General features: G+C 36.2%; 1 protein-coding gene and 1 pseudogene across 1 annotated transcript in view; both read left to right on the forward strand.

Annotated features, from left to right (window-relative positions):
• The window catches only part of UNC13B (unc-13 homolog B), a 215,393-nt gene that overhangs the window by 37,404 nt on the left and 164,072 nt on the right, over positions 1-13,917 (forward strand). The window contains exons 2-3 of the mRNA XM_068973725.1: positions 9,869-9,898; positions 12,636-12,735. Of these exons, the coding sequence (XP_068829826.1) occupies positions 9,869-9,898; positions 12,636-12,735 (130 nt within the window). The remainder of the gene's footprint in view (positions 1-9,868; positions 9,899-12,635; positions 12,736-13,917) is intronic.
• Positions 9,134-9,599, forward strand: LOC138081207 (glycine cleavage system H protein, mitochondrial-like; annotated as a pseudogene).

Below are 13,917 nucleotides of genomic sequence, written 5' to 3' on the forward strand. Positions count from 1 at the left end.
TAATTGCAACTATATTAAAAATACATACTATACCAGATTGAAAACAGAAAGGTAGGATTATATGATTTCTGTCTTTTAAAATGTTAAAGAAAGAAAGAAAGAAAGAAAGAAAGTGAAGTCTCTCAGTCATCTCTGACTCTGCAACCCCACAGACTGTAGCCTACCAGGCTCCTCTGTCCATGGGATTTTCCAGGCAGTAGTACTGGAGTGGATTGCCATTTCCTTCTCCACAGGATCTTCCCGACCCAGGGATCAAACCCGGGTCTCCCTCATTGTAGACAGGCACTTTACCATCTGAACCACCAGGGGTATTTAAAATGTTAACTTTTTAGCAAAAAGGAAATGGTGGTTATCATATTTGACAAGTGACACTTCTTTAATGCTAGATTTTAAAACAGGAGGTTGCAAACAGGGGAACTAGTGCTATACGGCTTTGGGAATTATTTCATGAGAAGGACAAAGTAGAACAAGGCAGGTTAGCCATGCCCAGTGCCTGAGGAACCAGGTCAGTGGTTGTAGAGTCAGTGTGAATAGGATTATTTCCTATAATCTCAAGGGTGCCAGTTGTAGATTTGATTCTTCAGCAAGGTCAGAGAAACTCAGGAACTGAAGTTCTAGTGTTTTTGAGCATTAAGCATGGTGCAAATAAAAAAAGAAACACTCTCTTATTTTTACTTTTAATTGTAAGCATCCTGGAGCCAAATGCTCTGCCTGTGCATTCTCTCTTTTTTCTTTTTTTTTTTTAATTTATTATTTATTTATTTGGCTGTACCAGGGCTTAGTTGCAGCATTTGAACTCTTAGTTTCGGCATGTGGGATCCAATTCCCTGACTAGGGATCGAACCCAGACCCCTACATTGGGAGCACAGAGTCCTAGCCACTGGACCACAAGGAAAGCCCCTGAATTTTCTGTTATCTCTGACTTCCAGAATTTTCATAATGGCGGAGTCTTAAAGAGCTTGTGTTCAATTATGATTATCTCTTTTTTGCACATTTTACTTTTTGCTTTTCATACCTATTAGTGTCGTGGAATTAGATGATAAGGAGGGATTGTGTGCTGGAGCTGGAGCTCCTCTCAGCTTTGACTCTGAAAAAACTACCTTGAAATTAACTTCATATTTAGACAGATAACAAGTTTGTTGATCAGTCTGTTATGTTTTAACATCACTTTCAAATGATGTGACCAACAAGGCCTTAATTTCCAAAATATAAAACAGGTAATACAACTTAGTTTAAAAAAAACAAAAACAATCAACCAATAACACAATAAAAACAGGCAGAAGATCTAAAGAGACATTTCTCCAAAGAAGACAGGCACATGAAAACATGCTCAACATCACTAATTATTAAAGAAATGCAAATTAAAAGTACAATGAGGTATCACCTTACACTGGTCAGAATGGCCATCATTAAAAAGTCTACAAATAACAAATGCTGGAGAGGGTGTGGAGAGAAGGGAACCTTCCTGCACTGTTGGTGGCAATGTAAATTGGTGCAGTCGCTATGGAAAACAGTATGGAAATGGCAACCCCCTCTAGTATTCTTGCCTGGGAAATCCCATGAACAGAGGAGCCTAGCTGGTTACAGTCCATGGGATCTCAAAGAGTAGGACATGACTGAGCTCACACACACACACACACACACAATAGCCTGTCATGAAAAAGAATATGAAAATATATATATAACCTAATTACTTCACTGTACACCAGCAACTAACACAGCATTGTAAATCAACTATACTTCAGTCAAAAAAAGAGCACCTGGGGTAGGAGTTAACTTCACTACTTTTAAAGTCATCCATTGAGTTTTTAAATTTTGGTTACTGTAGTTTTTAGTTCTAAAACTGACACTTGGTTCTTCTTTATATCTTTCATTTCCTTGCCAAGTTCAGTTCAGTTGCCCAACTGTGTCTGACTCTTTGTCACCCCATATACTGTAGCACGCCAGGCCTCCCTGTCCATTGCCAACTCCCAGAGTTTACTCAAACTCATGTCCATTGAGTCGGTGATGCCATCCAACCATCTCATCCTCTGTTGTCCCCTTCTCCTCCCACCTTCAGTCTTTCCCAGCATCAGGGTCTTTTCAAATGAGTCAGTTCTTCACATCAGGTGGTCAAAATATTGGAGTCCTAGCTTCAGCATCAGTCCTTCCAATGAATAGTCAGGACTGATTTCCTTTAGGATGGACTGGTTGGATCTCCTTGCAGTCCAAGGGACTCTCAAGAGTCTTCTGCAACACCACAGTTCAAAAGCATCAATTCTTCAGCACTTAGCTTTCTTTATAGTCCAGCTCTCATATCCATACATGACTATTGGAAAAACCATAAGCTTTGACTAGATGGACTTTTGCTGGCAAAGTAATATCTCTGCTTTTTAATATGCTGTCTAGGTTGGTCATAACTTTTCTTCCAAGAAGCAAGCATCTTTTAATTTCATGGCTGCAGTCACCATCTTCAGTGATTTTGGAGCCCAAGAAAATAAAGCCTGTCACTTTATTTTATAAACTCTTTGCCAAGAGTTTCCAGCTTTTCATTTATTCGGTTCAATTACAGATATGTTCGTAATTATTCATTGAAGCATCTTTATGATGGCTGTTCTAAAATCCTCATCAGATAATTTCAACCCTCCTGTCATCTCAGTTTTAGCACCTGATTTTATTTATTTATGTATTTTTAAAAAATTGGTTTGCTTAAAACTGCAGGTACATTTTGGAGAAAAGAATTGGTCAGAACAGCTAAAGAAGCCTGGAAAGCAGAGAACTCATTTTGTTCCACTTAGTTTGTTTGCTCCTAATCTTTTCTTGTTTGCAGTGAAGTCAACCCCTACCCCAGGTGCTCTTTTTTTTTAACTGAAGTATCAGGAACATTATAACATTATAGTTATAGAGCATTTGATATTTAAGTATGCACATATATTTTTATTACAAATAAGAAATAAAATGGGTATCAAATTTAGTTTAGTATTCTAAGGTTAAAGTAGTGACAGCTGAAACAGTCTTTGTTACTCTCTAGGTATTAATATAAAAATTTAGAATAAATTAGTAAAACTAGGCCTTCAGAATTCTGAGGATTTTATTTTTCAAGTAACACCAAGCACAATTTGATGTTTCTTTAAAAGTGAATTTCCATGTTGTTGTTTTTGCTGAAATCTGTTGCATGTAACTTGATCATCAGAACACTGCAATTTATGAAAATAGTTAATTTTTAAATGGTAATTCGAATATTTTATGTCTCAGTGTCCTTCCACATCATTTCTTTTATCTCCTCTTCACCTCATTTTACAGAAACTGGCATCCGGTCCCATCACTTCATGGAAAATAGATGGGGAAACAGTGGAAACAGTGCCAGACTTTATTTTTTGGGGCTCCAAAATCACTGCAGATGGTGATTGCAGCCATGAAATTAAAAGATGCTTACTCCTTGGAAGAAAAGTTATGACCAACCTAGATAGCATATTCAAAAGCAGAGACATTACTTTGCCGACTAAGGTCCGTCTAGTCAAGGCTATGGTTTTTCCAGTAGTCCTGTATGGATGTGAGAGTTGGACTGAGAAGAAGGCTGAGCACCGAAGAATTGATGCTTCTGAACTGTGGTGTTGGAGAAGACTCTTGAGAGTCCCTTGGACTGCAAGGAGATCCAACCAGTCCATTCTGAACGAGATTTCTTTGGAAGGAATGATGCTAAAGCTGAAACTCTAGAACTTTGGCCACCTCATGCGAAGAGTTGACTCATTGGAAAAGACTCTGATTTTGGGAGGGATTGGGGGCAGGAGGAGAAGGGGACAACAGAGGATGAGATGGCTGGATGGCATCACTGACTCGATGGATGTGAGTCTGAGTGAACTCGGGAGTTGGTGATAGACAGGGAGGCCTGGCTTGCTGCGATTCATGGGGTCACAAAGAGTCGGACACGACTGAGCAAGTGAACTGAACAGATCGACAAAAATCTTCATTTTCTAGAACAAACATAGTTTTCATTTCTATCTGAAAACCTTGAGGCCTAAGATAGTTATGCTTTTTGTCTAAGCGTCTATATAATGAACCGGATAAGGCAATGGCACCCCACTCCAGTACTCTTGCCTGGAAAATCCCATGGCCGGAGGAGCCTGGTAGGCTGCAGTCCATGGGGTCGCTATGAGTTGGACACAACTAGTGACTTCACTTTCACTTTTCACTTTCATGCATTGGAGAAGTAAATGGCAACCCACTCCAGTGTTCTTGCCTAGAGAATCTGAGAGACAGAGGAGCCTGGTGGGCTGCTATCTATGGGGTCACACAGAGTTGGACACGACTGAAGTGACTTAGCAGCAGCAGCTATATAATGAACAGTGTCAAAGCCAAGTCTAGAATCAAGAACTCCCAGTTCCTAGACATTAGCAGCTGTGGCTTTTGCACCACTGCTATCTAGGCTTAATGTAGCTTTTTAAGAGATATCATTGAAATATTGGAAAACACTGAGTTTTTAGGTGCTGTATATTCATAATAATAAACACTTAAAAAAACACATTTTCCTCTGACTGTGATTTCTCTCAAAAGCCTAGAGATACCTGTTGAGCAAAGACCATGTAGTTAGTCTATTTAAATAGACAAAATAAGCTTAAGACAAATGAGTAAAAGCAGAATTTTGCAGATATAAAGTAGGGGAAAAATGTACATTTGTTCAGTTCAGTTGCTCAGTAGTGTCCAACTCTTTGCAACCCCATGAATCGCAGCATGCCAGGCCTCCCTGTCCATCACCAACTCCCGGAGTTCACTCAGACTCACGTCCATCGAGTCAGTGATGCCATCCAGCCATCTCATCCTCTGTTGTTCCCTTCTCCTCCTGCCCCCAACCCCTCCCATTCATTTCAGGATTTCTTCAGAAGAGGGAGAGTATTTTGATACTAGGGAGCCCAGAGGACAAATAGCCACCTCATGCATTTAATGCAGTATTTGTTTTTCGCTTAACACCATTTTGTGCATAGTTGTTTGAATCTATAATTCCCTGATGACATATAATGTTGAGCTTCTTTTCATATGATTACTTGCCATCGGTGTATCTTTTTTGGTGAGGTGTCTGTTAAGGTCTTTTGCCCATTTTAAAATCATATTGTGTGTTTTCTTATTTAGTTTTGAGTTTTTTATATATTTTGAATAACAGTCCTTTATCATATGTGTCTTTTGCAAAATACATGTCTATAGCTTGTTTTCTCATTCTCATTGTCTTTCACAGAGCAGTTTTTAATTTTAATGGAGTCCAGCTTATCAGTTGTTTCTTTCATAAATTATTCCTCTTATAACTAAAAAATCCATCACATGCTCTAGATTTATCTAGATTTTTTTCTCTTATGTTATTTTCTGGGAGTTTTATGTTTTACTTTGTGTCTGTGATCTGTTTTGAATTAACTTTCGTGAAGGTCTTTGTCTAGATTCATTTTTTTATATGTTAATATCCATTTGTCCTAGCCCCATTTGTTGAAAAAACTATCATTGCTCCGTTTTGTTGCCTTTGCTCCTTTGTTTAAAGATTGGTTGATTACATTTTCATGAGCCTATTTCTAGCTCTCTATTCTGTTCCATTGATTTGTTTGTCTCTTCTTTTCCTAAGACTATATTGTCTTGAATACTATTAACTTTATAAAAAGTCAGTGTTGGGTAGTGTCAATCCTCCAAATTTGTTCTTTTACTTTGATATTAAGTTGGCTATTCTGAGTCTTTTTCCTCTCCATATAAACTTTAGAATCAGTTTATCTGTATCCACAAAGTAACTTGCTAGAATGTTGATTAGGATTCATTTCAAGTTAAGTTTTACATATGGCATGAAGTAAGGATAATATGTGTTATTTTACTATAATTTATATCATTACACAGTATATTTTATGCTATTCTTGGATATATTTCTATTTTATTCCATTGGTCTGTGTCTATTTTCCTTGTAGTGCCACAGTGTCTTGATTACTGTGGCTTTTACAGTAAGTTGTGAATTAAATGAAATTGAAGAATAATTAAGAGAAATTGACACAAGACTAAAAGGGAGAGTCCAGTGGCAGGCATACTTTGAATGAAAAGGAATAGATTTTGGCACTAATAAAATAGAGGAGGCCTTGTAAAAAGGTGCTGAATTACCCATCTGTTGGAAAAAGCAATGCTTGAATGTCAGCTAAGGTGAAGCTTGTAGTTGTAATGCAGAACAAGGATAATGGCAGATCTGTACTCTGAGTCCCTAAGTAGCATTGTGTCTTAGAATTTCCTTTTATCTTTTCCCCCCCCTGTGGCATTTAGGCGTAATCTTCTTTGACAGAAAGATAGTTGATGGTTTCTGGAGTTTAGCAGTTTTCCTGCTTGTGTGGTCTTTGATGTTTCCTAAGAGCTGGCACGCTACAGTCCCAGCATGGGATTCTGTCTTAGGCAGTTCTCCACTGATGTTTTGGAAACCAAGCTTTGTGTGATCATTTGGACTGGAACACTCTCTCTCTCTTTTTTTAAAAGACAGTTTATTTTATTGAAGTATAGTTGACTTAACAACGCTGTGTTAATTTCTAAAGTACACTAAAGTGATTCAGTTATACATACGTATACAATCTTTTTCATACTCTTTTCCATTATGGTTTATCACAGGATATTGAATATAGTTTCCTGTGCTCTACAATAGGACATTGTTGTTTATCCATTCTCTATATATAATTGTTTGCTTCTGCTAATCCCAAATTTCGAATTCATCCCATCACCACCACCTGCCCCCTTGGCACCCACAAATGTGATCTCTATGTCTGTAAGTCTCTGTTTTATAGGTAAGTTCATTAGTGTCATATTTTAGATTCCATGTATAAGTGATATCATATAGTATTTGTCTTTCTCTTTCTGACTTCACTTAGTGTGACAATCTCAACATCTATCCTTGTTGCTGCATATGGCATTATTTCATTCTTTTTATGCCTGAGTAATATCACTGTATGTATTGTACCACATCTTTACCCATGCATCTGTTGATGGACATTTAGGGTATTTCCCTGTCTTGGGTATTGTAAATAGTGCTGCTATGAGGATATGAGTACATAAATCTTTTTTAAAAATTAATTTTTATTGGAGTATAGTCGCCTTACAATGTTGTGTTAATTTCTGTTGTATAGCAAAATAAACCAGCTCTTGCATGTATCTTTTGAATTATAGTTCTTCAAATATATGCCCAGGAGTGGAATTGCAGGATCATATGGCAACTCTATTTTTAGATTTTTAAGGAACCCCCACACTGTTCCCCATAGTGACTACACCTGTTTACACTCCCATCAACAATGTAGAAGAGTTCCTGTTTCTCTGCACCTTCTGCAGCATTTGTTGTTTGTAGACTTTTTAGTGAAGGCCATTCTGATACTTTATTTTAGTTCTGATTTACATTCCTCTCTAATAATTAGTGTGTTGAGCATCTTTTCATGTGCTTTTTGGCCATCTCATTTTTTTCTTCAGAGAAATCTCTCTTTAGAAAGTCTTCTGCCATTTTTTGATTGTGTTGTTTGTTTTTTGTTATTGAGTTGTATGAACTCTTTGTATATTTTGGTAATTAAACCCTGTCGGTCATAAAATTGCTGTGTTTTCTCCCATTCTGTAGGGTGTCTTTTTGTTTATGATTCCTTTTGCTGTACAAACGCTAATAAGTTTGATTGCATCCCATTTGTTTATTTTTTGCTTTTACTTCTATTGTCTTGGGAGACTGACCTAAGAAAACATTGGTATGATTCATGTCAGAGAATGTTTTGCCTATGTTCTCTTCTTGGAGTTTTATGGCATCATAACTTATATTTAAGTCTTTAAACTATTTTGAGCTTATATTTGTGTAGAGTGAGGCAGTGTTCTAATGTCATTGATTTACATGCAGCTGTCCAACTTTCCCAACACCAGTTGCCAAAGAAACTCTTTTCTCCATTGTATATTCTTGTCTCCTTTGCCAAAGTTTAATTGCGTGTAGGTATGTGGGTTTATTTTCTGGGCTCTCTATTACACTTATCCACACATCTGTTTTTGTGGTAATACCACACCGTTTTGATGTAGCTTTGTAGTACTGTCTGAAGTCTGGGAGGATTATGCCTCCTACATTGTTCTTTTTCTCAGGATTGCTTTGGCAATTCCATATAAATTTTAGGATTATTTGTTCTAGTTCTGTGGAAAAAGTCATGGGTAATTTGATAGGGATTCCATTAAACCTGCAGATTGCTTTAAGGTAATATGGCCATATTAACAATGTTGATTCTTCCAATCCAAGAGCATAAGGTATCTTTCCATTTCTTTAAATCATCTTCAGTTTCCTTTGTAAGTGTTTTATACTTCTCTACGTATAAGCCTTTCCTCTCCTTGGTGAGGTTTACTCTTAAGTTTTGTTTTGTTTTTTAAAAATATTTATTTATTTGGCTGCACTGGGTCTTAGTTTTGGCATATGAACTCTTAATTGCAACATATGGGATCTAGTTCATTGACCAGGGATCAAACCTGGCCCCCCTGCATTGGGAGCATGGAGTCTTTAGCCACTGGACCACCAGGGAAGTACCTTAAGTATTTTTTTTTTTTGAATGTGATTTTAAAAGGGATTGTGTTTTTACTTTCCCTTTCTGATATTTCATTGTTAGTGAAAAGAAATGCAGCCAGTTTCTGTATGTTAATCTTCTGTCCTGCTGCCTTGCTGAATTCATTTATCAGTTCTAGTGGTTTTTGTGTTGAGCCTTAAGGGTTTTTGATATATAGTATCATGTTATCTGCATATAATGACAGTTTTACCTCTTCTCTTCTAGTTTGGATAGCTTTTACTTGAACAGGAATTCTTTTGTTATCTGCTTATTTCCAGAAAAACAGTTACTTTTCACTGTTGTTTAAAACTTGTCCCAGATTTAGCCTATTAGCTCTTATTTTAGCATGAATGGAATGGAGGAGTTCCTATGATGGGTTTTAAATAAAGAATATAAATAATTTAAATCTTAGAAAGTTATCTGACATGAATTTGGGTGCCTGCCATAGGAATAATTTAGTTCCCTTGACCTCTTTGTCAGGAGGCTGTAAGAGATGTCTTCTTGGCCCCGCCCCACCCCCACTGGCTGGGATGCTCTGGGATGCTCTGCGAGGAGACACTCTGCATCCCTGCAAACATGGCGCTCCGAGAGATGCCTAAACTTGCGGGCTGCGGTCGGCACCCAACGCGCCCTGCTCACTGTGGCCCTGGGGACTTTGAGCAGGCGCTGCGCACCGGTCCTGCTCAGTTGTCGGGTCCGGAAATTCACAGAATAATAACACGAATGGGTAACAACAGAAAATGGTGTTGGAACAGTGGGAATCAGCAATTTTGCACAGGAAGCTTTGGGAGATGTTTACTGTAGTCTGCCTGAAGTTGGGACAAAATTGACAAACAGGAAGAGTTTGGTGCTTTGGAAAGTGTGAAAGCTGCTAGTGAACTCTATTCTTCTCTATCAGGAGAAGTAACTGAAGTTAGTAAAGCTCTAGCAGAAAATCCAGGACTTGTCAACAAATCTTGTTATGAAGATAGTTGGCTGATCAGGATGACATTCAGTAACCCTTCAGAACTAGGTGAACTAATGAGTGAAGAAGCATGTAAGAAATACATAGAATCTATTGAGCAGTGAAAATGGAACCCCTAAATAAACTGGTTTGAAACAAAACAAAAAGATGTTTTCTTGGAGTATGAGATTAGATTGGATGACTTTTAAGGACCCTTCTAACTCTCTGCATTCAACTTTTGATTGGAAGTCTCAGCTTTTTTTCTCTAATGACTTAGACTTAAAAATCTAGTCCTAACTCTAATCTTGGCACATACTAATTTACTAAAGAAATGCTGGTTAAATAAATTAATTTGCAGGAATTCTTCATGGTGTCCTCTTTTTTTCTCTTGCAGTTAAAAGAGCCAAATTCCAGGGTTCACCAGGTAAGGCCAGCCTTTAATTCTTACGTACTTCTCCCCTACTTGCTATGATTTTAAAACATTCTTTCAAAGAAACATAAATGTCATTTGATTCATTGGTTAAATTAGTTAAACTCACTAAGTTCATTAAATTAATTAAAAAGTCAGTATGGAAAGATGTTGGTCAAGAGGGTGCAAAGTTATGCAAAATGAATAATTTCTGAAGATCTGATGTATAATAATGTGTCTATGTTTAACAAATATTATATACTTCAAATTGCTAAGAGGGTGGATCTTAAATGTGCTCAACCCACACAAACAGAGGAAATGGTAATTATGAGGTGGTGAGGAATGTGGAGATTCTTGATTATGGTGATTATTTCACTTTGTATTCATATACAAAATCATCAGATTGTACACCTTAAATATATACAATTTTAAATTGCCAGTTATACCTCAAAAAGTTGAAGGAAAAAAAGCGATGCTTTTATAAAACATCAAAGAAATCTCTATCAATCTAGTGAAAAGTTAGTCTCCTTACCTATTGGCTAACTTAGTTCTACTTCTCAGAAGTAACTGTTTTGAGGTTTTTATACACCTTTTCAGAGTTTTTCTGTTTATGTGCATGTATACACTAATGAATCAGCTACACATGTCTTTGTGCAACCTGCTTTTTTTCCAACAATACATAAAAGTTTTTTCTTGTGTATGTGTGTGTATACATATGGTTCTTGCTTTCAAAATGTTGTACACAGAATGTTATATTTAAAGCAGATAACCAACAAGAAACTACTGTTAAAAAAAAAGTATACAGAATGTTGTTGTACCCTAGGTCCCTGATTGAATATTCAGGTCATTTCAGTTTTTTTTTTTGCCATAAGCAATACATCTTCTTAATGCATTTATTATTGCCTGCTTTTGAAAATGTATCTGTATGCTGGAGTCCAAAAGTAGAGAATTGCTGGGCCAAAGGTATGTATTTTAAATAAATTAAGTAGCTGCTGCCAAAGTGTGGCTCTGAAAGGTTTGCTAGCTTTTAATCAGGCCAAAAGTATATGAGTGTTTATTTTCCCAAATCCTTACCAACATTAAATAGCATGAAATTTTTTAATCTTTGCTCATGTGAAGGTGAAAAGGGTATCTCCTTATTTTAATACATATTTTCTTAACTGAATATCAAGTTAGTTACAAAGACTTACTCTGGTTACTGCTGGGGCCAGAAAGAGAGTATTATGGATTATGGGGGAAAAGAACATACTGGGAACCCAAGAAAAATCTGAAAAACCAAACCTGGATGCAACAGGAACTAAAGCAGTTTCTGAGCTTACTGCTCTCTCCAGTGGCTGCAGATTAGGGCTTCTCTTTCTGAAAAGCTTTTTTGCTCTCCTTTGTCTTCCAGCAGGTTTTTTATGCTTACCTGTTTTGCATATACCCCGTAATAGCTACTCCAGTGGAATTTATGTGCCTCTCCTTTGAGCTTCTTCACCAATCATTTGTCACTATTTCTCTATTTTCTCTATTGAAAATCTTTTGTGAGGGAATCATATTGGTCTCAGCTTTTGGTTAGCTCATTAATTGACTGCCTGCTTTTGGGTAGCATCTCCTTTTGATCCAGCCAGCTGTGGTTGAATATGGGGAATGAAGTACAAAATCCTGTGCTAGAAAACAGCTCATTGGTATACTGCATAGCTACTACCAAATATGGATGGAAATTCCCTCACGTGGGTGGGCTTGTATCCTCATATACCTTTGATATAACTGTAGTTATAATTATGGGTATAAAACTCCGTAGTTTTTTATGATGCTTAAGAGAAAGATTTACCTTCTAATACAAGTACATGACAGTGCCCATTTTCTTACACCTCTAACACTGGTAGTTGCTTTAAGTGATCTTTGACAATTTGATGAGTCAAAAATGATAGTCTTTTTTTTTTCATTTTATAAAGTTACGATTAACTTCTTACACAGAAAAGTGAACTCTCAATTCAGTGTCTCTAATCATGGCTGATGCAAAGGAAACAAAATGTGCTGTATTAAGTCAGGTCAGATTTCTGAGTTTTGAGATCCAGGCCACCTACCTTTGTTTGGTACTCAATTTATACTCTCAGGTTAGAGAATTTCATTTTCTCGAATCTGTGATAATATTTCTTTTTATGTAAGTTGTGCTCTAGGCCAAGGTGAATAGATTGACTTTGAAATCCATTTCCTTTATGAGGGTTTTTCCTCCATGTTTGTCACTGTAAACAACTAGAGGTAACTGTTTGCTCTTCTGCCTTCTTTTAGTACTTTTTCTCTGTGGTACTTACTTCTTTATATATTAATTTGCATAACATCTTTTCTGTAAGATCAATTAGAGTATTATTTTTTCAAACTGCAAGTGGCTATAAAGTCAACCTAGGTGGTTATGATTAATATTTTAATTAAATTAGAATAGAAAATACCAAGGTATCACATCTTACATTTCATAAAGCTTTCGTTTTTGTTTATATGTGTGTGCATGTGTGTCTGTTGGAAAAGGATAAAGTAGAGTCCTTAAATTTTGAAAAACACTATTATAGCTTATGCTTTTGAGAATAGTATGTGTTTTATAATTTTTTTGTACCTCTATGTTTAAAATGATACTATATTGTAGAATATATAATTTCAATTTTTCCTTACATGTAATACTATAATTTGGACATTACTTAATTCCAGGGACTTTGTGAGATTGGATAACCATCTGAGCACTAAGTATTATATCTTTGTTTTGCATTTTTCAAAGAAAAATTTAACACATATGTGACCCTGAAAGTGCAAAATGTGAAGAGTACAACTGTAGCAGTTCGTGGCGATCAACCTTCCTGGGAACAAGATTTTATGTTGTAAGTACTTTGCAGTAGCAGCATGCCTACAGTATTTGATAATATTTCCAAGGTAATCACATTGGATTAAACAAGTAGAGGCTTAAGATTTTGTGTATATATAAGATTTATAAAATATATTAAATATTCAAAAACACATTTTAATAGCATGTTGAGTATTCTTTTTGAAAACAGAAGAGAGGAACAAGTGAGGTGTGTAGTAGGGACACACACCTACTACAGTAAAGTGATCTGCAGTTTTGTTCTCTCCCAGATTTATAATATATTTTCAGAGATGAATTATGAATTCGAGTAAACTCTCAGTTTATGTGGGTGAAAATATACCTAGTCAGATTTACCTACTAGTCAGAATTAGCTGTAGTATAACATACTTAGTATGATATTAAACCTAACTTAATGTTTTTTTCAGTTCTCCAAAGGCTCCTTGAAGGAATGTGGTTATGCATGTGAGGACTGTGTTTGCGTTTCTAAGTTACCTGCTTTTTTAAAATACTCTATTCAAACTGCTGTCTTTATTAAAAAATTTTTTTTAATTTATTTTTTAATTGGAGGAAAATTGCTTTACAATGTTTTGTTGGTTTCTGGCTGTCCAATAACACAAATCAGCCATAATTACACATATCTCTCTTCCTTCTGGAGCCTCCCCGCTTAAGTCACCTGCTTTTGAAGATAAGGACATATGCTTTTAATCCTTTTTGTTTTATGGAGTAAAGTATTCTACCTTTATCTAATTAATAATAAAAATGAGTAAATGTTAGTTGAATTGCTTGCATATGACACAGAATTTAGTATATTATGATTGTGACTTTAAAAACTTGCTATTTCCTTTTTTCCTCTTAAATTTAAGCAATTTTTTTTTCTGATCTAGGAGAGGAAAGTAAAATATAGGCTATCATTTCTGAAGGACTGAGCCAATCACTTAGCTTCTCTGAGTGTCAATTTCCTTATCTGTAAAGGTCTACTCTCTCACAGGGTTATACTTATTTTGGGGGAAGGTAGATACAAGTTGGTCAAAAAGAAAATATATTAAAATTTCTATGAAATTTGTGATTGAAGTGAAATTGTGAGTTTTATAGTGCATCTGAGACATATGATGACTCTCTTTATGGGGAAACATTCCAATCCTCTAGGCTTTTAATATGTTGCTGCTTATAGTACCACTTAGGAAACTTTATTATAATA

Source organism: Capricornis sumatraensis, chromosome 6 (genome assembly GCF_032405125.1).
Source record: "Capricornis sumatraensis isolate serow.1 chromosome 6, serow.2, whole genome shotgun sequence".
Lineage (NCBI taxonomy): Eukaryota > Metazoa > Chordata > Mammalia > Artiodactyla > Bovidae > Capricornis > Capricornis sumatraensis.